Source organism: Tyto alba, unplaced genomic scaffold (assembly GCF_018691265.1).
Source record: "Tyto alba isolate M040663 unplaced genomic scaffold, T.alba_DEE_v4.0 Super-Scaffold_13, whole genome shotgun sequence".
NCBI lineage: Eukaryota > Metazoa > Chordata > Aves > Strigiformes > Tytonidae > Tyto > Tyto alba.
This window is the reverse complement of record NW_024881275.1, coordinates 31,770,894-31,788,921: the sequence shown is the minus strand read 5'-3', so window position 1 is coordinate 31,788,921 and position 18,028 is coordinate 31,770,894. Positions and strand designations below refer to the sequence as shown.

The 18,028-nt window shown below is 36.9% G+C and overlaps 1 protein-coding gene across 2 annotated transcripts in view; it reads left to right on the top strand.

Moving 5' to 3' along the window:
- SMC5 (structural maintenance of chromosomes 5) overlaps positions 1-17,415 on the top strand; it is a 47,420-nt gene extending 30,005 nt beyond the window's left edge. For both annotated transcript variants that reach the window (XM_042787957.1, XM_033010391.2), the window contains exons 17-24: positions 2,347-2,469; positions 8,263-8,388; positions 9,051-9,146; positions 9,544-9,645; positions 9,854-9,973; positions 13,445-13,624; positions 13,712-13,807; positions 16,668-17,415. In XM_042787957.1, coding sequence (XP_042643891.1) covers positions 2,347-2,469; positions 8,263-8,388; positions 9,051-9,146; positions 9,544-9,645; positions 9,854-9,973; positions 13,445-13,624; positions 13,712-13,807; positions 16,668-16,808 — 984 coding nt within the window. In that variant the 3' untranslated portion in view covers positions 16,809-17,415. The remainder of the gene's footprint in view (positions 1-2,346; positions 2,470-8,262; positions 8,389-9,050; positions 9,147-9,543; positions 9,646-9,853; positions 9,974-13,444; positions 13,625-13,711; positions 13,808-16,667) is intronic.
- Positions 17,416-18,028: the final 613 nt, after the last annotated feature.

Sequence of the window (18,028 nt, the reverse complement as noted above, 5' to 3'; positions counted from 1 at the left end):
AATTTTCTTAGATTTTTTTTTTTTTTAATGTCTAAGGAACAAGAAACAGTTACTTCTAGTTCCAAGGAAATCTGCTTGTGCTTTTGCACTCAGCAAGAAATGGTGCCATTCTTGCAACCACTTTGAGTGTATATGTTGTTCCTTTGCTATGCTTTCCTAACAGTGAGATGTGTTCTTGCTTGCCCCTGAAAAGAGTTGAGTGTTACCTTTGCAGTGAGGCTGATTTCAATACACATTGGTTGCAGATATTTCTATAATAAAATGAAAAAAAAAAAATATTACAAATGGGTCGACTGTTTCTGTTTGTTGATATGCACGGACTGCAAAAATTAGAGTGTTTCAGAGGTCACCTTTGGGTCAGCTAGCCAAGGCAATTTTGAAAATACCAAAGAATGGTAGAAGACCCCTGCCATGTTAAAAAGATTGCTTAGGCTGTAGATTACTTTACAGAACTTACAGACTTTGTGGCAGGTAATAACAATATTGAAAAGTAACTCTCTTCAAAACTTGTGCAAATCCTCTGTATTTAAAACAGGAGTTTCTAGAATATGCTTTTGATTTTTGTATTTGATGCCCATTTCCCAGTAGGTAAACTGTCCAAGTATGTTGCTCTTGTAAAGTACAGCTGAAGTTTTTTATTGACTGCTTCATGACCTGATTGAAGGAGTGTCTTTAATCTTTTTCACCCAATATTGCAGAATGGATTTGTCACATACTGTGTATTTGTCAGTGTACCAGGGATGTAGGGGAGGATGGGTGGTATTTGCCTGAAAAGTTACTGATTACAAAGGGGATTTATTTCAGTTGTGTATCAGCTTAATTTTCACACTTCATGTAGGAAATATATGCTAGTACATACTGAAGAGAAGAAAATGGTCTGATACAGGAAAGAAGTTTCATTATATGTTTTATAAAAATTGTTGAAATCTATACATTTCTGGTCGTCCTCGAACTAAACTTCATGAATGCTTCCAAGTTTATGGGAGTCTTTGTACTTTCTTCTGTAGGTTTTGTAGTTATACTAGCTGTAGTCTATTAAAGTGATAGAAACTTTGGTAGTTATGTTTCAGGCACACTCCCTTCTGCCACAGGATATTTAAAACATGAATGAGGTTTTTATGTGTTTGCATACTTCTTTAAGAGTTCTGGGGCTTGTGTGGAACAGTTAACTAGAATGATAGGCTGCATTTGAATTTACACAGATACACAAGGCAGAGTGTACCTGGCACTTAATAATACACATCAGTGCTTTACAATCAGTTGACAGAAACAGCCTTGTTCCACTGTTTCATATTCTGGCACTGCTTTTGCATGTAGTTCTCTTTGTGCTGTTGTCTTTGAATAATCTTGACTTTTTCCATTTTTCATCTCTTTTTGTCCAGTTTGCTTCCCTGATAATTGTATTTGAACTATTTAGGTGGATTGGAAACAAATAAACTTATTCCTATGTCCAAGTATGTGTTGAAATGACAACTGATAAAGATCTCAGACCTTGGATCACTATTGTGGTCAGAAGCTAACACTTTCAAAACTTCATCCTGCAGGTCCCCTAGGTTTACAGTTGGAACCTGGATTCTTTTGTAGTTATATGACAATCGTAAAATAAAATAAAAAAAATGTTAAACCAGTATTCTCAATGCCCTGTAATTCAAGGTTTGAAGCTACCCTTCACACAGTCAAGAATATATTGTTCATTTTGAAGCCTCTGGACCATTTCTGAGGCTGACTTGTTTAAAGAATCAACCATTTTAATGTCCAAGTTGCCAAACCAGGTTCTGGGAATCACTAAAGTGTGTTTTGAAACTTCTAAAATAGAGCCTCCTTCTGTTGTCATACATTGTTTCGGTTAAGACCCTTACAAGTCATTGTACATTCAGCTAGTCATCTTGCATTGTCAGTGAGAGGGGCATATATTTTATGTTTATTTTTTGACCTTTTTCCATCTCTATGTATGACTTATGAAGTCCACCAAAATCTACCTGTTTGATTCTCATTCTGAGAAAGAATTGAGATGGTTTTGTCTTTTCTCATATTTCACGTGTGAGTATATGGTGTAGGGAAAGAGAATGTGCTTTTTTTGGTGTAAAATGATTTGATTGCAAGTGATAAATGTATGCTTACAGATTAAAAATACATGGGAACTACACATCTTGAAGAGCTTGGGTTGCCAACAGGTCAACTTTCTTTTTCATTGAATTTGACAGCCAGCAGTGTTGAAGAGCTGAACACAGTATGAGATTGTATGCTATGACTAAAAAATTTGATAGTTTCCAAAGCCTGATAGTGATCGTGTCTGTTTTGAGTCTCTTGTGGAAAAAAATAACGTTCTCTGGTTTTCCTATGTAGAATTGCGTATCACTGAACATCCTCAAAATGGATTTGGTTCTTCAGAGCACTACAGACATTTCTGAGAAGAACAGACTAGAATCAGAATATAAAGGAGCAACTTTACAGCTAAGAGCTGCAGAGGTAACCATTTTTATGAATACTGGGATATCTACAATGAAAACATGTTCTGTGGAAGCCTTCGTGGTGTAGAAAAGTATGCTTCTGTGTCTTTGTTTAGAAATGGTTATTAGTACTGCTAAATATTCAGCCTTGATTTCTGTAGTTTGACTTCAGCCTTTTAATTTAAAGTTGAGTAGGAGCTTTACCTTCCTCAATTAAGACACCTAAGCTTCTGTGAAAATGTGCTGAACAGTCATCATGTCCTGGATCTTTTTATTATAGTGTATAGTGTGTGTAAAAAGGCTAGCTGTTAGTGAGAAGTATTATTTTTCTTCTGTCATAGACAAGTAGCTCTGAACCACATGGGAGATGCAAGCTCAAGATGAACCTGAAAGTACTGTATCAGGGTGCAATAGAGCTGCTTTACCTTTCTTTCATAGCATATTTTCTCCTGCGGTAAATAAATGCCTTTTTTGGAGGAAAGAAAGGAGGATAAACAGTTGTTATATTGATCATATTAGGAAGCTATGCTGTGTTTGAGTAAAAAGACAGACCCTGAGGAATTATTTCCACAGACAAGTACTCTTCTAAGAGCAGAAGATGCTGTGATCATGGATTGGTGCATAGAGGTCAATTTTTGTGTTTGTGTAGTAGTACAATCTTTCAGTGTACTGGAGGATAAACTGTCAAAGTACAGGATGGTAAGTTTTTTCCTTAGCTTCTAAGAGTCATGTTAACTATAGCCTGATAATTCAATTTGACAAAAAAAAAAAAAAATTGCTGTTAAATTGGAAAGCAGTTCAGAAGGTAAGTGATAATTATTTTGGATGGATATGCACTTCCAAAAAGAATGATCTTGGCATGTATTTAGAAAACCACTTGAGGTTATAGGTATCATCACTTGCAGGAAAGTTAAGAGGAAGAGGAATTCCTAAAAGGAGCAAAAAGTAACTTGAAGACAGAGACAAGTCCAGCCTGTTAATTGGAAAATCGCTGTTGCATCAGGTCTCTCATGTGGTGCAGCTGTTATTTGGACTTTATCAAAATTCAGTGTAAATCACTTCATTGCTGGAGTTCAGTGAGGATTAAGATGTATTACAAATGTATTACAAAGCTCTGAACCTCATGTGAGTAGTGTGTATCGTCACTGGGAAACTGATTTAATGTTTTTAATTCTCTCTGTCCCTGTCTTCTCCATCATTTAGACAGTAGCTTGGGCTGATGCATACATAGATGTCTAGTCAGATCAGTAGACAGGACTGGTAAGGTAAATGTTCTGATAATTCTTGGTTAAACAGAAATTGCCTCCTTCCCTAGTGAAGAGGTGTTTGAGTCAGTTGAGGTCCCATTAACTGTTAGTGCGTTACATTTAACCACATAACTAGAGGAAATCATATGAGAGCTTATATTTTGGATGGTTGGTTCTAGGAACATTAAAACAGAAAAAAAAAAAACCTGGAAGTAATCCCAGTGATTACAATTTTGAGAAGTTTAACTTTTGAGGAAAACTATTCTGAGTATTCAAGTGCATCTTGAGTTTTCATGTACATGGAAGTCCAAAGCCACACTTCCCCATGTGCTGCAGTCTTTGAATTAAGCCTTTAGTCCCTTTTCATAGAAGTTCTTTTTCCTGTATTACCTTGTGAATATGATGTATGTTGTACACTCTGGTTTATTTCTTATTTTCTGCCTGAAGAGATGCACTTTCATGGGGAAAACTCAGTATTTCTTAGTTTATCTCAAATTAAGTGTTATTTGAAATAGTACGTTTAAATTGGCCCTTCTCCCCAACTTCTTGGTGGCTTTGGCTGTGATAAATTTCTTTTCTACAACAGTACTGTGTTAAGGTAGTCTTGCTCCAAAACTGCCCATGAGGATTCAATCACAACACTCTGAGGAAGTCATGCAAACACTTCCTGCATGTTCTTATAAAATAAATAAAACCTGCAAAAAGAAGGAAGCCAAACATAAATAGAAATAGGTATGTTGTACAAAAGCTGTGTAATGAACTAAATTGGAGCCTAAACTTTACAATTACAGGGCCATTAATTCCCTTTTTAATGAATCACCAGAAAATTTTGTAGGTTGTGTGATGATCCTGATGCATTCATTGAAATTGGATTGGTGGGTATCTGCCAAAGAAGCTGTGAAACTTTGTTAATACTTAACACTTATTCATGGTGTTTTCTTCCCAAGCAGTCATGAGTCTGTGTAATACCTGAGAAAATATCTGATTAAGATTTGAAGTAAACACAAATCCCACTTAGTACATCTAAAAGAAGATCACATATATACCTTTTGTGAGGTCTTGGCACTGGGATATTGTGGAGAGAGCAGCATGTTTGTTGCTTTGTGGTGGGGTTTTTTTAACCACTTGGGTGGAAAGGCCAAAAAAGTACATGCTTTCAAACAAGTCAAGTTAGAAGCAACAGATTTCTGGGATTTGTATTTTCTCATTGCAGTTCAAGTGAGAACCTTAGTGTTATTCTAACAGCCTCTTGTACTTAATTTATTTAATGAGCCTAGGAAGCAAATCTGTGTTTGTGACCCATACTGAACATTAGGGAGGATTGTTAGCCCCATCTGCTCATTAGATAATTGACATAGTTGCCTGCATGTTTATGATGGTTGTTTGAAAGAGTCTTGCTAATTGTCCTGCTTTGATGGCTTGTTAATTTTCAGGTTAATTTGATGTAAATTTGTTTAAATATTTGGTATTAATACTAAGTACGTACATTGCAACATTTGCTCCTTAAGCCAAGTTTTAAGAAAATGCAGATTCTGTACTTCTATGTACAAACTCCCAAACTTCAAATAATTAAATGTCACCAAGCCTGCGTTCAAACACAAATTCATTAGAAAGCATTGGCTACTGGTAACTATATTTCCTCTAGCCAGCTTCTTAATTTTGCACAAAACCGGTTGCAGTACTGATGAGCACAACAGCATACAAATTGCTTGTGCACACAGAATATAATTGGTTTCTGCTGTTCAGTAGCTGCCTTTCAAGAAGCTGTAATTGCAGCCCTGCACTAGCGCAGAACTCTCCTGAAGTACCTGGATGAAGCTCTTTCCTGGCTGGTTCTTACGCTGTTGGCTGAATCAAATGTAAAGCTCTGTCTAGGCTATCATTTTTCATGGTGGTGTCTCTGTTCAAAATTATAATTCTTTCTAATTAGAGCTAACTTTTTTATCTAGATGGCTTATTGAGGCACTTTCAGGAAATCAATAGGAACCTTAATGTTACCTGAACTTTTGAATATATAGGAGGGAGGAGGAATCAAAACTTGTCTATTTTTATTTATTTATATTTATCTAACTTTTATTTAGCCTGTGCCCATGACAATAAACTGACAAAGCTGAATGAAAAATAGGACTTACCGTGTTGAACTGCCAGTGCATTTATTCTAGTACGTGCTTTATAACCACAACAAATGTCTATTGCTTCCCAATCTCCCTGTTGAACGCTGAGGTTTTCCTCTGCCCAAACATGTATTTTCCTTTTCACACCCTGAGGAATTTTACTTGCCTTAAGCTTGGATCAGGCATATTTGATGGTGAATCTATCTCAGCTTTTCAGTGCCTAGAGATCAGCTTGAAATCTTGTTTCATGCAGCTCTGCAGGGTTTCAAGTGGGAACTTCATGTACAATTCAGAGCTGAGTTTCCCCACTTCAGATGATTCAGAATTGGCTTTGGCTCTGGAAATGGTCAGACACATATGTATAAAATTGATGTTTCTTGTATAAAAAAGTATGGGTTGTGTTGCCTTTCACTGGATCCTTGGCCTTCGTTATGAGGTCAAACACATTTTAGATTAAGCCAATTGGCTTTTAAATTTCTGGGGTCCAAAATACAGTCCAGTTTTAATTTAGAACTTTTAAAAATGTTCCTAACAATTGTTTATTGAATGTATTACAGGGAATATGCAGATATATAATGTAATATAAGTGCTGTAGTATAGTTCTATTTGTGCTAATTTAGACTACCATAAGGTCTTGGCTGTAACCAAAAGGAGGACCATCCTCCAACTACTGCTGTTTTATTTGTATAGCTGTAATGTCAATCCTTCTTGCCCCCCTCCATGTGACAATTCCCTCCTTCTCTACGAGAGACTTGATGAGGTGGAGGAGGGGAAAAAAAAATCTAAAACCCCCTTTTTTTTCTTTAACCTTTCTGAAAACATCAACACTGTGTAGGAAGATATCATTACAGTGTGTTTATGAAGATTGTGAAATGCTTACCTCTAATGCAAAATCTATTTCCTAGTGCTTAGTGGAGGGAAGGAAAACCAGGATTTTTTTTTAGTTGATATACTATAGAGAACAGCAGCCCTGATTCTTGAGTGAGTGTGAGAACGCCACTGATGATCAATCATGGTTGTATCTGTTACTAGTGCTTCTGTGGTATTTAGTAAATAAAGATTCGTTAAATTGCCAGAAAGTAATGTGAGCTGCTATCACTGTCTGTGTCCTGCATTTTAAAAACGTGGAATAAACATTTATCTAACTGTGTAATTGCCAAATGAGCCTTTCAGAAATTTTTGCCACTGGAGGGCTCCCATATTTAACTGAAGTGCACAACAATAAAAACTGGGAATATAAAGCTTTCCAGTAGGAACTTAACTGAACTTTCCAAAGGTTCAGAAGAAAGTTCTGAATCAAAATATTGGGCGTATGGATTTTGAGTTAGAATTGTGTGCCTCTGAGAAAAAATAAAAACACTTTATTCCCGTGGTGTAGCTGTATGTTAAAAAGATGAATTACATGTGTAATTGCCAAGTAAATGTTTAGTAAAATAACTTGGAGTTAAGAGCTTCAGTATTTTGGTATGTACTCCTTTTCACTTCTAAGTGGTTGGCAGCTCCCAGCAATGTGCAGTTGGGTGCTCACCCAAACTGGGAGACAGCAGCAAGCAGTTCCTCCCAAGCACTGCCAGCTCAGCATTTGGAAGCAGCAGGCCTGCAGTAGGGACCACATGTATAGAGAGAAGTGACTGAGATTTCTTGGGGCAGAGGAGAACAGACACTTAAGGCTCTACAAGTTTTTTTGCTGAATACTGCTTATTTGAGATAATCTAGCTTACTGTTTCTTGAAAGTGTCATATTTTATGTATTGTATTTCAACTACTGTTGTAATGTTACATTATAAAAGTCATAGGGCTGGGTTGGCTGCTTACCTGTAGTGGGTTCCAAAGAGTTTAGTCTTGAGACCACTGTTCAAAACCAGAAACTGTACCTGCTTTTGACTTACTTTTCAGCACTAGTTTAAAAATTATGTGTGTTTCCATTTTGTATTATGCTGGCTGTATTACAGAGGTGGAATATGAAGCAGCAAAGAAAGTACTTCTGATTGTGTAATTATGATGTTTAGTCTGTAGAATTTCAGCTAAAATACCATCCAATGTACATCACGTCTACCATGTTATGCCAATCAGATAAATACAGGTAAATAGGAACTAGTGAAAAATAAGGCGCTTAGTAGTTGCGTTTTGGCTTATAGGAGGTTTCCTGTAAAGTAGCCTATTTTGAGACATAAATTAAAACTACATGCACACTTATCTAGTTGACAGAAAATAAATTTAGCTGTATTAAAAGAACATGCTTTTGATCGGTTTACCTTGGCATCTGTTGACTTCAAGCAGAGAGGCAAAATGAGTTCTATGTGTTGAAACAAAGATTTTTCAATCTTTAAGCAGTTTGATTTTACCTACATTCTCTGATTTAGATGTTGTTTGTTGCCAGTATGCTAGTGTCACCTCTAGAAATCTATAATAAAGTAAATAAAATATGTGTTTTAATATATTTTTCTAACAGGAAAAATTTAATGAACTGGATGCTAGGAAGCACGCTCTTGCAGAAAACTGCAAGGAATTGCTGAAAAAAGCTCGGCAGATCTGCAAACTGAGTCCAGATCAACATCTTCCTATAGAATTTCAAACTGTATGTACAAAACCAAATCTCCACATATCTCTTAAATTTGGGATGATGTACACCCTTCTAACTTCTCCAGAATATATTATGTATTTTATATTTGAAGGCTACCAGTAAGGGATCATGTGTACTTCTGTTAGTGTTGACTCATATATTGTCACCTTTAAATAGTGCTGGGATATCCTCTATCACTTTGTTCTTTGCACAGGGGAGAGAAAATTTGATCTGAAATTTCAATTAAAATCCATAGTCTTGTGTTCATAGAAATAATTAGAGGCTGTATTTTCTAGCTTTTTGCTCTAATGGAGCAACACAAAAGAACTGAAATCTGGGCCCCCCTACTTACCTGGAGGTCTTCCCAGCTTCTAGAAATATTTGCATGGCTTAACTAGCACAGCCCCTGGCTTATACCAAGTCTATGAGCATGTGTACCTGCACAGGGTAGGCAACTAAGGAGCAATTAATTGTGTATCTTTGTTATGTAGTAGCACTTCTAACCTTTTTCTCTGTCTAGAATAGTTTGTAAGGGAATTTTGCTGTGTTGAATTTTGAATATCAGACATCCTGATTAAAAGTAATAGAGTAATTTATGGCTTATTCGATATTTTTTTTAGAGAACTTGAGTCCTTCATTAGCATTGCCGTGTAACATACGCATTCTTTCCCTTGTAGGCTTTTCAGTCTCTTCCTGCCACGTTGGAGGAAATTGATGCTTATCTGAATGAAGAGAAAACCAGGGCCTCCTGCTTCGCAGGCCTGAGTGTTTCGGTATGTTCACTGCTTTCCCTGTGCCCTCCCTTCTCCCTCCACCCGTACTGTACTTGCTTCCTACTCTGTGCTAGATCTCTTGGTATAATAAGCTAGACAGCAGGAACAATGTGCTGTAAATGCCAGATTCTGCATCTATTAGAATTTTAAGTAGATTCTTCCAAAAGAACAGTGCCTTCTGTGCCTTTAAAAACAACAAAAAAAAAAAAGTTGCAGTAACCTGAAATAAGAAATGCTTTACAGTTGCTTTGCTTTAAAGCTAGAAATGTATCTTGTTAGGTGTGCTGTTTAATAACATATATAACTGTTTGAACAGAATCGGTCCAGTGTGATACTTTTACAGTCAAGGTTAGAATTGGCAAACATTTTGCTGACTGCTGTTTTTTTATTCTGGCAGGTTGAAGAATACAATAAACAGACACAAGAAATACAGCAGTTGACAGAATACCTAGAGGAAAAGAAAAATGAATTGGATAATTACAGGCAAAATATTTCAGAGGTAATAGCTGAAATTACCACTTTTATATCAGTATGTCTTTATTAGAATAGAATGTATGTAAAGAAATAAAAGGTAACATTCCAAGTTGTCTTAAGTGTAAACTGATATGTTTAGCTTCTCTAATTACGATCTTTTTCAATTTAAATGCTATCTCTAAAGGAAAACTCAGTTATTAAAAGTGGTTTTACATGGATATGTCTACTTCTAGGTCAAAGAAAGGTGGCTAAACCCCTTGAAAAAGCTGGTTGAGCAAATTAATGTGAAGTTCAGTAACTTCTTTCATTCTATGCAATGTGTTGGTGAAGTTGATCTTCATGTGGAAAATGAGGTACGATTTATTTTTCATATGGAAGAGGAACATGTTTGCATGCATCATCTATTGCTTATGTATTCCTAGAGAAAAAATAACAAGTTGTCATTTAGATTGTAAGAAAGATGTTCTTTTTAAAAAAAAAGAACTACTGATGAACACACTTTTTTTGTGCTAGAACTGACATCAGTCTGATGAAAGGAAAATGAGTCTTTGTCCAAATGCATAGCACTTCAACTCACCGACTTTTGGAAGCTTCTTACAGCTTACAGGGCTTGGCTAGAACCATTGTATTTACTTTAGCTGTAACTCAGATTTATTAAGTTAGTGATTTAACTCTACATTTTTAGCTGATTTGTGCTATTCTGTTATTTAGTGGCTAAATCTGCTATTATTAAGTGTTGTATTGATTTGGTTCTACATGTAGTTTCTACTCAAGTCTGCTGGCACTTTGTTTTGGAAGTAGCAATCACTTGGCCCAGCCTGTTATACCCTCAGTAACATTTATAGGCAGCGTTAACCTCTGATGAAGAGTTTAAAGCATGAGTAGTACCTTGGGGAGAAATACTCAGTGCAGTGGGCTGAAAAGAAAATAGGTATTTTGTTTTAAACTGATCCCTGTAATGATGATTTTAAGACTCTCATATGTAATGTATAGACTTCACAATAGTGAAAGCTGACACTTAAACATTTTTTTTTTCTGTTGTAAACTATTCATGCAGCTTTTCTTAAAATATTCAAAGTGGTAGTTATTGGGAGCAGAATAGTGACTGAAAAGGCTCTTTACGTGAATTGCATAAAAATGTTTACATAGAAACTAATATTAAGAAACAGTAGGACTTTAAAGCATATACTTTTCAGTTCTTTTGATAGTTACCTACAGAGTCAGATCTACATTATACAAATACTGTCTTTTGTCCTAAAGTAAGTTGGGAGAGAGTACACAGAAAAACAGTAAGGCACTTTAAGAGCAATGGGAGCCTGGACTGTCTGTCTTAATTTCTTTGGAAGGCCTTGTTTTCTCTTGCAAAAATGTCACAAATAGTTTAGGAGGATAGCTAGTGGTACTGTGTCAATAACTAAAACTTCTTCCTCAAGGGATCAACATCTGTAATACAGGGAGGTGGATAATCTGTTCTAGAGCTTTAATTCCTTACTCTTCTCTGCAGGAGACTCTTTTGCCCTGACTTATAAATATCAAGAGACACGCTTCAGGCAAGAATTACTGTTAGAAACATTCCTGTGACACTGAAGTTCAAACCTCAGTTAGCCTGCCCTGCAGGAACCTTGAGATCTGATGATGTCCTTGGTGATAGTATGTATTGGTGGTGAAACACTTAACCAGGCTCTCTTCCTTGACATCCTAGCAAGAAACCTCAGTGAACATTCTGACTTTCCTTGGTAGCACTCAGTAACCAGAATTTAGAGTGCTAACAGTGATAACCCTCACCTTCCTCGATTGCCCACAAGGAGTTTTGAGCATCAATCTTGATACGTCCTGAAAGATCTGTCATTTATATGAACTGGCATTCGCAGTAGTCTGGCAACAAAGGCCTGACTTTCTGAAGCCATTGCGGCTGTGCTGGAGGGTGGATCTTTTTTTCTGAAGGTTTTGCCTGCCTGTACCTTGTATACTTCTCCCAGACTAATTTCAGTCTGTGCCAATGCATCTGAAAGTACAGTGGGCTTAGAGGCGTTAGGTCCTGGTTTTTATTGCTCCTTACATGAAGTCATTGTATTCTTGATGTCCCACAGCCTTGGGCTTTTCCAAACAGTATAGCAAAAGCTCTGCAAGTATCTGTTAAAGAAACAGGAACTAAATTGTGAACTTAAGGATGTTTTGTCCCTCCACTATGCTAAGTGTTCCTTGTTATAAGCAAGCTAAACCGTGAGTTTGTTGAGATTGATTCTGACGGTCAAGTACCAAATCCTGCTAAAATGGAGAAAGTTCATCTAAGCTGTGGTGCTATTATCTTCACGGATTAGGAGAATGTCTTATTAGCTCCCCTTGGCAAAGCACAGCCTCCAGAAGGGTCAATGCAGCAGCATTCATTTGTTTTGAAAGCATGCACCATGATTTTCCTTCTTATGCTCCTGATTAACAGGCATAGCTATCAAACTACAGTCTGCAAATCCAAGAATCTAATTACTCTTCTGATAAGCTGCATTAATGCCGAAGAAGACATTTTTTCAATAGCGGCGGAAAATGAAATAGTAAGCAAAATCAGCTTGCAAATAGTTTTAGTTGCGTTAAGCATTGCTTTGTTCCAGTGTGTCTGTTAATGTCAGCCCTACAATGGGACTCTGCTCTGCCAAGTCACCCAGGTTCATATGCCTTTTGAGGACTGTGGTATGTGGCAATCTGAACCAAACTGGCATGTGCCAGCTTCTATGGGATGGGCTTTCTCATTGTCTCTTTGCCATGACTGGTCTTTCTAAATCTAGAAGTTTTCTGTGAGTAACCATCCAGAATTATCTCCACTCCTTTCTTCTACCTTAAGCATTACAGTTGTATTATCAGAAGAACATGAGTCAATCACCTCCAAATGCAGGATTTACACATCTACAGTGAATATGGATAAACTTCCTGGAACTCATATTCCCAAAACTTTTGGATTTTCCCTGTAGCTCTCATTAACTTTATGGGTGCATATAGATTGTGTCTTATGTAGACCAGACGGTAAGCAATCAATAGGGGCTTTTTGTACTTGGGACTGCCTTCCCATTCCTGCACGGAGTTTACCTGAACTTCAGAAATATTAGCAAGTATTCCAAGGATTTATTTTTTTTCTTTGAATCATTAATGTATTTCCTTGGAAGGGCCTTCTTTTGAACCACATCTATTATCCCCACACCTATACATTGTCCCGAACCACCGACAAGTGTCAGTTTTCTATTAAAGAAATAGGCCAGGCTTGGAATCCTTGTGTGTGGTTTTTCTGATCAAGTATGAAAGGGAAGTTGCTGTCATGGTGGATTTTGTAGGGGCTTTGTATCTCAATCCTCAAGTGGAGGAATGATGAGGGATTTAATTAGGCTGCTTGCACCTGAGGAGGTTCAGATGGGATCTTAACCTACCCACTCACAGACACCAGTCACCCCACTGTTCAAGTTGACAGCATTTTGTACCCTAATGCTTTTTTTCCGATGAATGGAATTTGTAGGGACATTGCTTTCTTCTTTTCCTAGCCAAGAGTGGGTTTTTTTGCCTTGTTGATGTTCTTAATATGTATGAAGTCTTTCTTACCAGGGATTCAGAAACTAACAAATCATTGTCACAGGGAGGGAGTGGTATTGAAAATTCTCTAACAAGAATAGATCAGTTAAGGAAAATATATGAAACAGAATTAATATATTGATACTAAGTTGAACCTGAGTAGTTCATAGACCGCTATAGAACATCTGACATAAATTTCCATTAATTGCATGTCGTTATCAAACAAGCTGTAGTACAGAGAAACTGAGTTTAACAGATACTGGCTTTTATAGGAGGAGTACGACAAGTACGGGATTCGCATTAGAGTCAAATTCCACAGTAGCTCTGAACTTCATGAACTGAATCCATATCATCAGAGTGGAGGCGAGAAGAGTGTTTCCACTATGTTGTACCTGATGGCTCTACAGGAACTCAACAGGTGTCCTTTCAGGGTTGTAGATGAAATAAATCAGGTGAGTATCAATAGTGTGGTATACAGTCTCTTACTGTGTAGTTGCTTATGACATAGCAGAGAGAACAGACTTTTTTCTTTCTTTCAGGGAATGGATCCAATGAATGAAAGAAGAGTTTTTGAAATGGTTGTGAAAACTGCTTCTAAAGAAAACACATCTCAGTACTTCCTTATTACACCAAAGGTGTGTGGTGGGAAATTAAATTGAAAGTTTAATGTGTAGGAGGGTTGAGTTTTGTGTTATAATATCCCTATAAACACTAATTTATTTCTGTTTCACCTGAGAACTTAATATTAAGGGCAACTGTGGGAGTATTTGTCCATTTTAAGGACAGTCCTGACAGGAATTTGGGCAACTTATACCAAGGCTCATCTCATCATAAACACATACTGTAATTGCAGCCTTTCTGGAAGCATCACAAGTTAACCACCAGTGGACAGGGGTACCATGTAACAAGGCTGTCAAATGTCATGCCTCTAGTTTACACAGAATTGGGATTGTAGCAGAGATGAACTTCCAAAGAAGTCAGATAATGATCTTGGAACTGGCTAGTGCTGCTGATGTCAGAAGAACTAGAGAAGTCCCACTTTAAGGGAGGAGAACTATTCAAGTAATAATCTGAGATTTACAAGCTCAGAAAAGGTCAGGGCTGTGCTCCATGAAGAATGGCTTGAAGAGGACTTTTCAATCAAGAATGACCAGTGCTTACTTGTAGCTATCTTTTTTTAAAAAAAAAAAAAAAAAATTTACTTACTAGGCGATGCGGTGATGTGATGCTGTGGCTTGAAAGAACTAGTAAGTAGGGTGGCTGTTCACCTGTACCTTTAACAGAAGCTAATGTGTTCAACTTCATGCAAGACAGATTGAACCAGTAAAGGTTACTTCTGCAGCAAGGAGACAAGCATTCAGTAATGGGCTGCACACTTATTATTAGGATATCAGTTCTCCTCCATCTTGCACTTCACCGTATTTTAGAAAATCTGGCTGGTATGTGCTATTTTTTTCTGTAAATAGCAGTTGAAGGACCTGAGAAAAGCCACCTACAGCATTTTCCTGACTGAAAGTAAGAGGAAGGTGATGCTTGTTGTTCCTTCTGATCTTGCACTATACTTACTTCCACACAGTTTGGTTGTTTCCTGTCCACATTACTTCTTTCTTGTTCTGTGTGTTATCTATCCCCTTTCGTCTTCTTGCAATTTCTCTCCTTGTTGGATGTGTTTTTCTGTGCTCTCCCCTGCTTTGAGAAATGAGTGTTTGGAAGGATAGAGTTAGCTGTATTAACTAGAATGTTTCCCACATAAAAGGAACTGTAGAAAATTACTGTCTAGGATTCAGAGTCTGTTTTAAAAGTTGTGTTCATTGTCAAGTGAATAAAAGAATAGAGGGAAAATTGAGTGTGTACAGAGCTAACCAGAAAGATCAGGGTAAAAATGAGAAAGCAGAAGTAAGAAATTTCTCAAAGGCTTGGAGAAAAAAAAAAGTCCATTTAACTTTATGGTAAGGGGAAGATCAAGGAGTGTGTTGCGCCACTATTCAGTAGCAAGAGATGGCATTATGAAGAGGGGACTGAAGGTATTTCTTATTTTCTCTCTCTCTCCCTCTCTCTCTTGATCAGCTGCAAGTAGGTGATCACCACAGTTAGCATGAAGTTGTAAAGGCCTACCACAAAGAACGTTATTGAGATAGGACTTCATGTGAAGGTTTTAGCTGATGAGATAGTTTGAGTGGGGTGCATCAGAGGATAATTAAAAGTCTGTACAGAGCAGGCTGACAAGAAAGCCAGACTGCTGTTCCAGTGGCTTACCTGCATTTCCTGAGCCTACACTGCATGTCATCACTTGCTAGAAAGCAAGTATGTAATCACATACTAAAAAGTATGACAAATTGCCGTACTAAGCTAAGTTCCATTTATGTATCCAGTGAATGCAGGAAAAACTATTATGGGTTTTTTCAGTATGTTGACACTTTCCCTAGCTATATTTTCAAGCAAGCTACAGAGGGAAATGGGTATAGGTTAATATGTAGTAGAGTTGCTTAGGAGAATTTTATTCCGAATAGTTGTGATTCAGTCAGAATGAGTAGATGAACTGAATGTATTTCTTAAGAGTGAGTCTTGGGTTTGAAAATAAGTATTTTTAATATAAATCTATGCTGAAACAGATTATACTTGCTAAACATTAAAATAATCACCATGTTGGGAGTGAATGCCTCTTTGTGGTAGAGCAAAGTTAGGATTCAAAACAATCTTAGATTAGGTAACTTTATTTGAAAATGGGATGCATTTCAGCACGGACAAGCATAGGATTTGATGTTTAAGTGGAAAAAAATCAGCAACAGCATATGGTCTAAGACATAAAGGCCTAAATGACCGGAGAGAGAGAAGTTACTGTGGATGACAAGTTGACCATCAGTTGCAAGCAAATTTCTAGAAGTCATCCTGAGCACTGCGGATAGCCCTAGAGATTGCTTGACATCTGCTGTGCTTGTGCCCGACAAGATTTGGGTTATGGTAAATGTCCAGCTTTGGCTGTTACACTTCAGAAAAGTAGTACAGTGGCTGGATTTACTCCAGAAGACAGCAGTGCAACTTTTAAGAAGTTTTGAAAGGTTTGAGTTTCCACTAATGGAAATTGCTTAGCTCAGAGGAGCATGAGGCTGAAGACAGACATAAGAATTGTGCCCAAGTAATTCTACCTCCTCCCCTGCCCGAGCAAAAAAAAAAGGAAAAAAAGTCAATATTCTCTGCCCGTTGTGGATACAACAAAAAAGCACTTATCTCATTTGCAGCAAGAAGGTTCAGATTAGGGACAAAGATCATCTTGTAGTAAGAATAGTGTAATGAAAAAAATTGCTTGAAGAATAAGTGGCATCTCTTTGGGGGCTTTCTGGGAACAAATATACATAATTTGTCAGAAAGGCTATAATCCTGCTATGTTGACCTTTTAAGATCTAAGGCTTTATGCTGACCTCCTTCACCTTTTTTAGATAACAGGGAACATCTCTTCTAGCTATTTTAACTTCGGTTTTTTGTGTTTTTCACCAGCTCCTGCAGAACCTCAATTACAGTGACAAAATGACAGTATTGTTTGTCTACAATGGACCTTTTGCATTGGAGTCAGACAGATGGGATTTAAAGTCTTTCTGTAGGCGGCGGCGGCGACTTGGAAGGATGGATGAACACTGATATGTCTAGATATACATATGTCTAAAAAGTATATAATGTTTTTGTAGAACTTTTTGGAACATCTGGCTTTCAAGACTTCAGAAATTGTGAAAGATGAGAACCTGCAAAGAATCAATGATTAAGAACTTTGATTCCTAAAACTTGTGTTAGAAATGTTTGATTTTGAAGTTTGATTTGAAGTCCATGATTTTTTTTCAAAACTTTTGTAGTGGCCTCTTTCTCTAAAGAACCTACTTTTTTTCAAAAGTAATAATAAAATAAAAAGGAAGTTTCTTGTATTTTGCTATTTTATCAGTAATGTAGCATTAGAAGTACAGTTAATTTTTCTAGGTTATACTGGACTAATTCTGTGTCTGTTTTTTCTCTCCTCCCCCCCTCCCCCCCAAAAAAAAAAAAAAAAAAAGGAATTTGCTTTTGGTAAATAGTGTTCCCCTAACACAGCTAAGGATGTTGTCCAAACTTTTCTTACTGAAATGGAAACTTTGAATGAATAGTGATGATGATGTGTAGGAAGTGAATGGTTTGTAAATAGCTGTGCTTTGATTTTTGTTTTGTGAAAATATACCTGAAGTTACTATAAAGAATATACTATTGTTAGAGGAATATATTTTATTGTTGTTATTTATTATTTTTGAACTAATGTTCCATTTTGTATTCCTGGAAGAATAAGGTCTTTATTTTTCTGGCAAGTCATTAGCAAGGAGACAGAGCCAGGTGCTTTTGAAATAACAAGCTAGTTAGCTTGCAGAAGTGACACTGAACAATATATAACTTTTGGGTTTTTTTTTTGTTTGTTTGGTTGGGTTTTTTTAAGTAAAACTTGGTATGGTTTTGGTGATAGATGGAGAAAAGAGTCCTGCTGATTTCACACATAAGTTAAAACCAGGAGGCTTTTTACAAGGCTTCAGATGCACTGGAGTGATTGTATACACAATGGCTTTTCAATAGATAGCCGTAAAATGAACTAGTGAGGTTTTGGCCCTAGCTGGTAAGCATTTCAAAATAGATTTAATTAACAGAATGCTGAATACCTAAAATAAAGTCCTGGTTATTTAGTTAACTGTAAAGAAAAAAAAAAAAAAAAAGTAACTTGATACTGACTTGTGAAGAGTATGAGTAAAGAAATTAAAACTACGATGGGTGTGTGAAATGTACGTAAAAATAATTGAGTCCCAGGACACCATCTGAAAAAAATGCAGTATGCTTGTTTTCACGAGGAG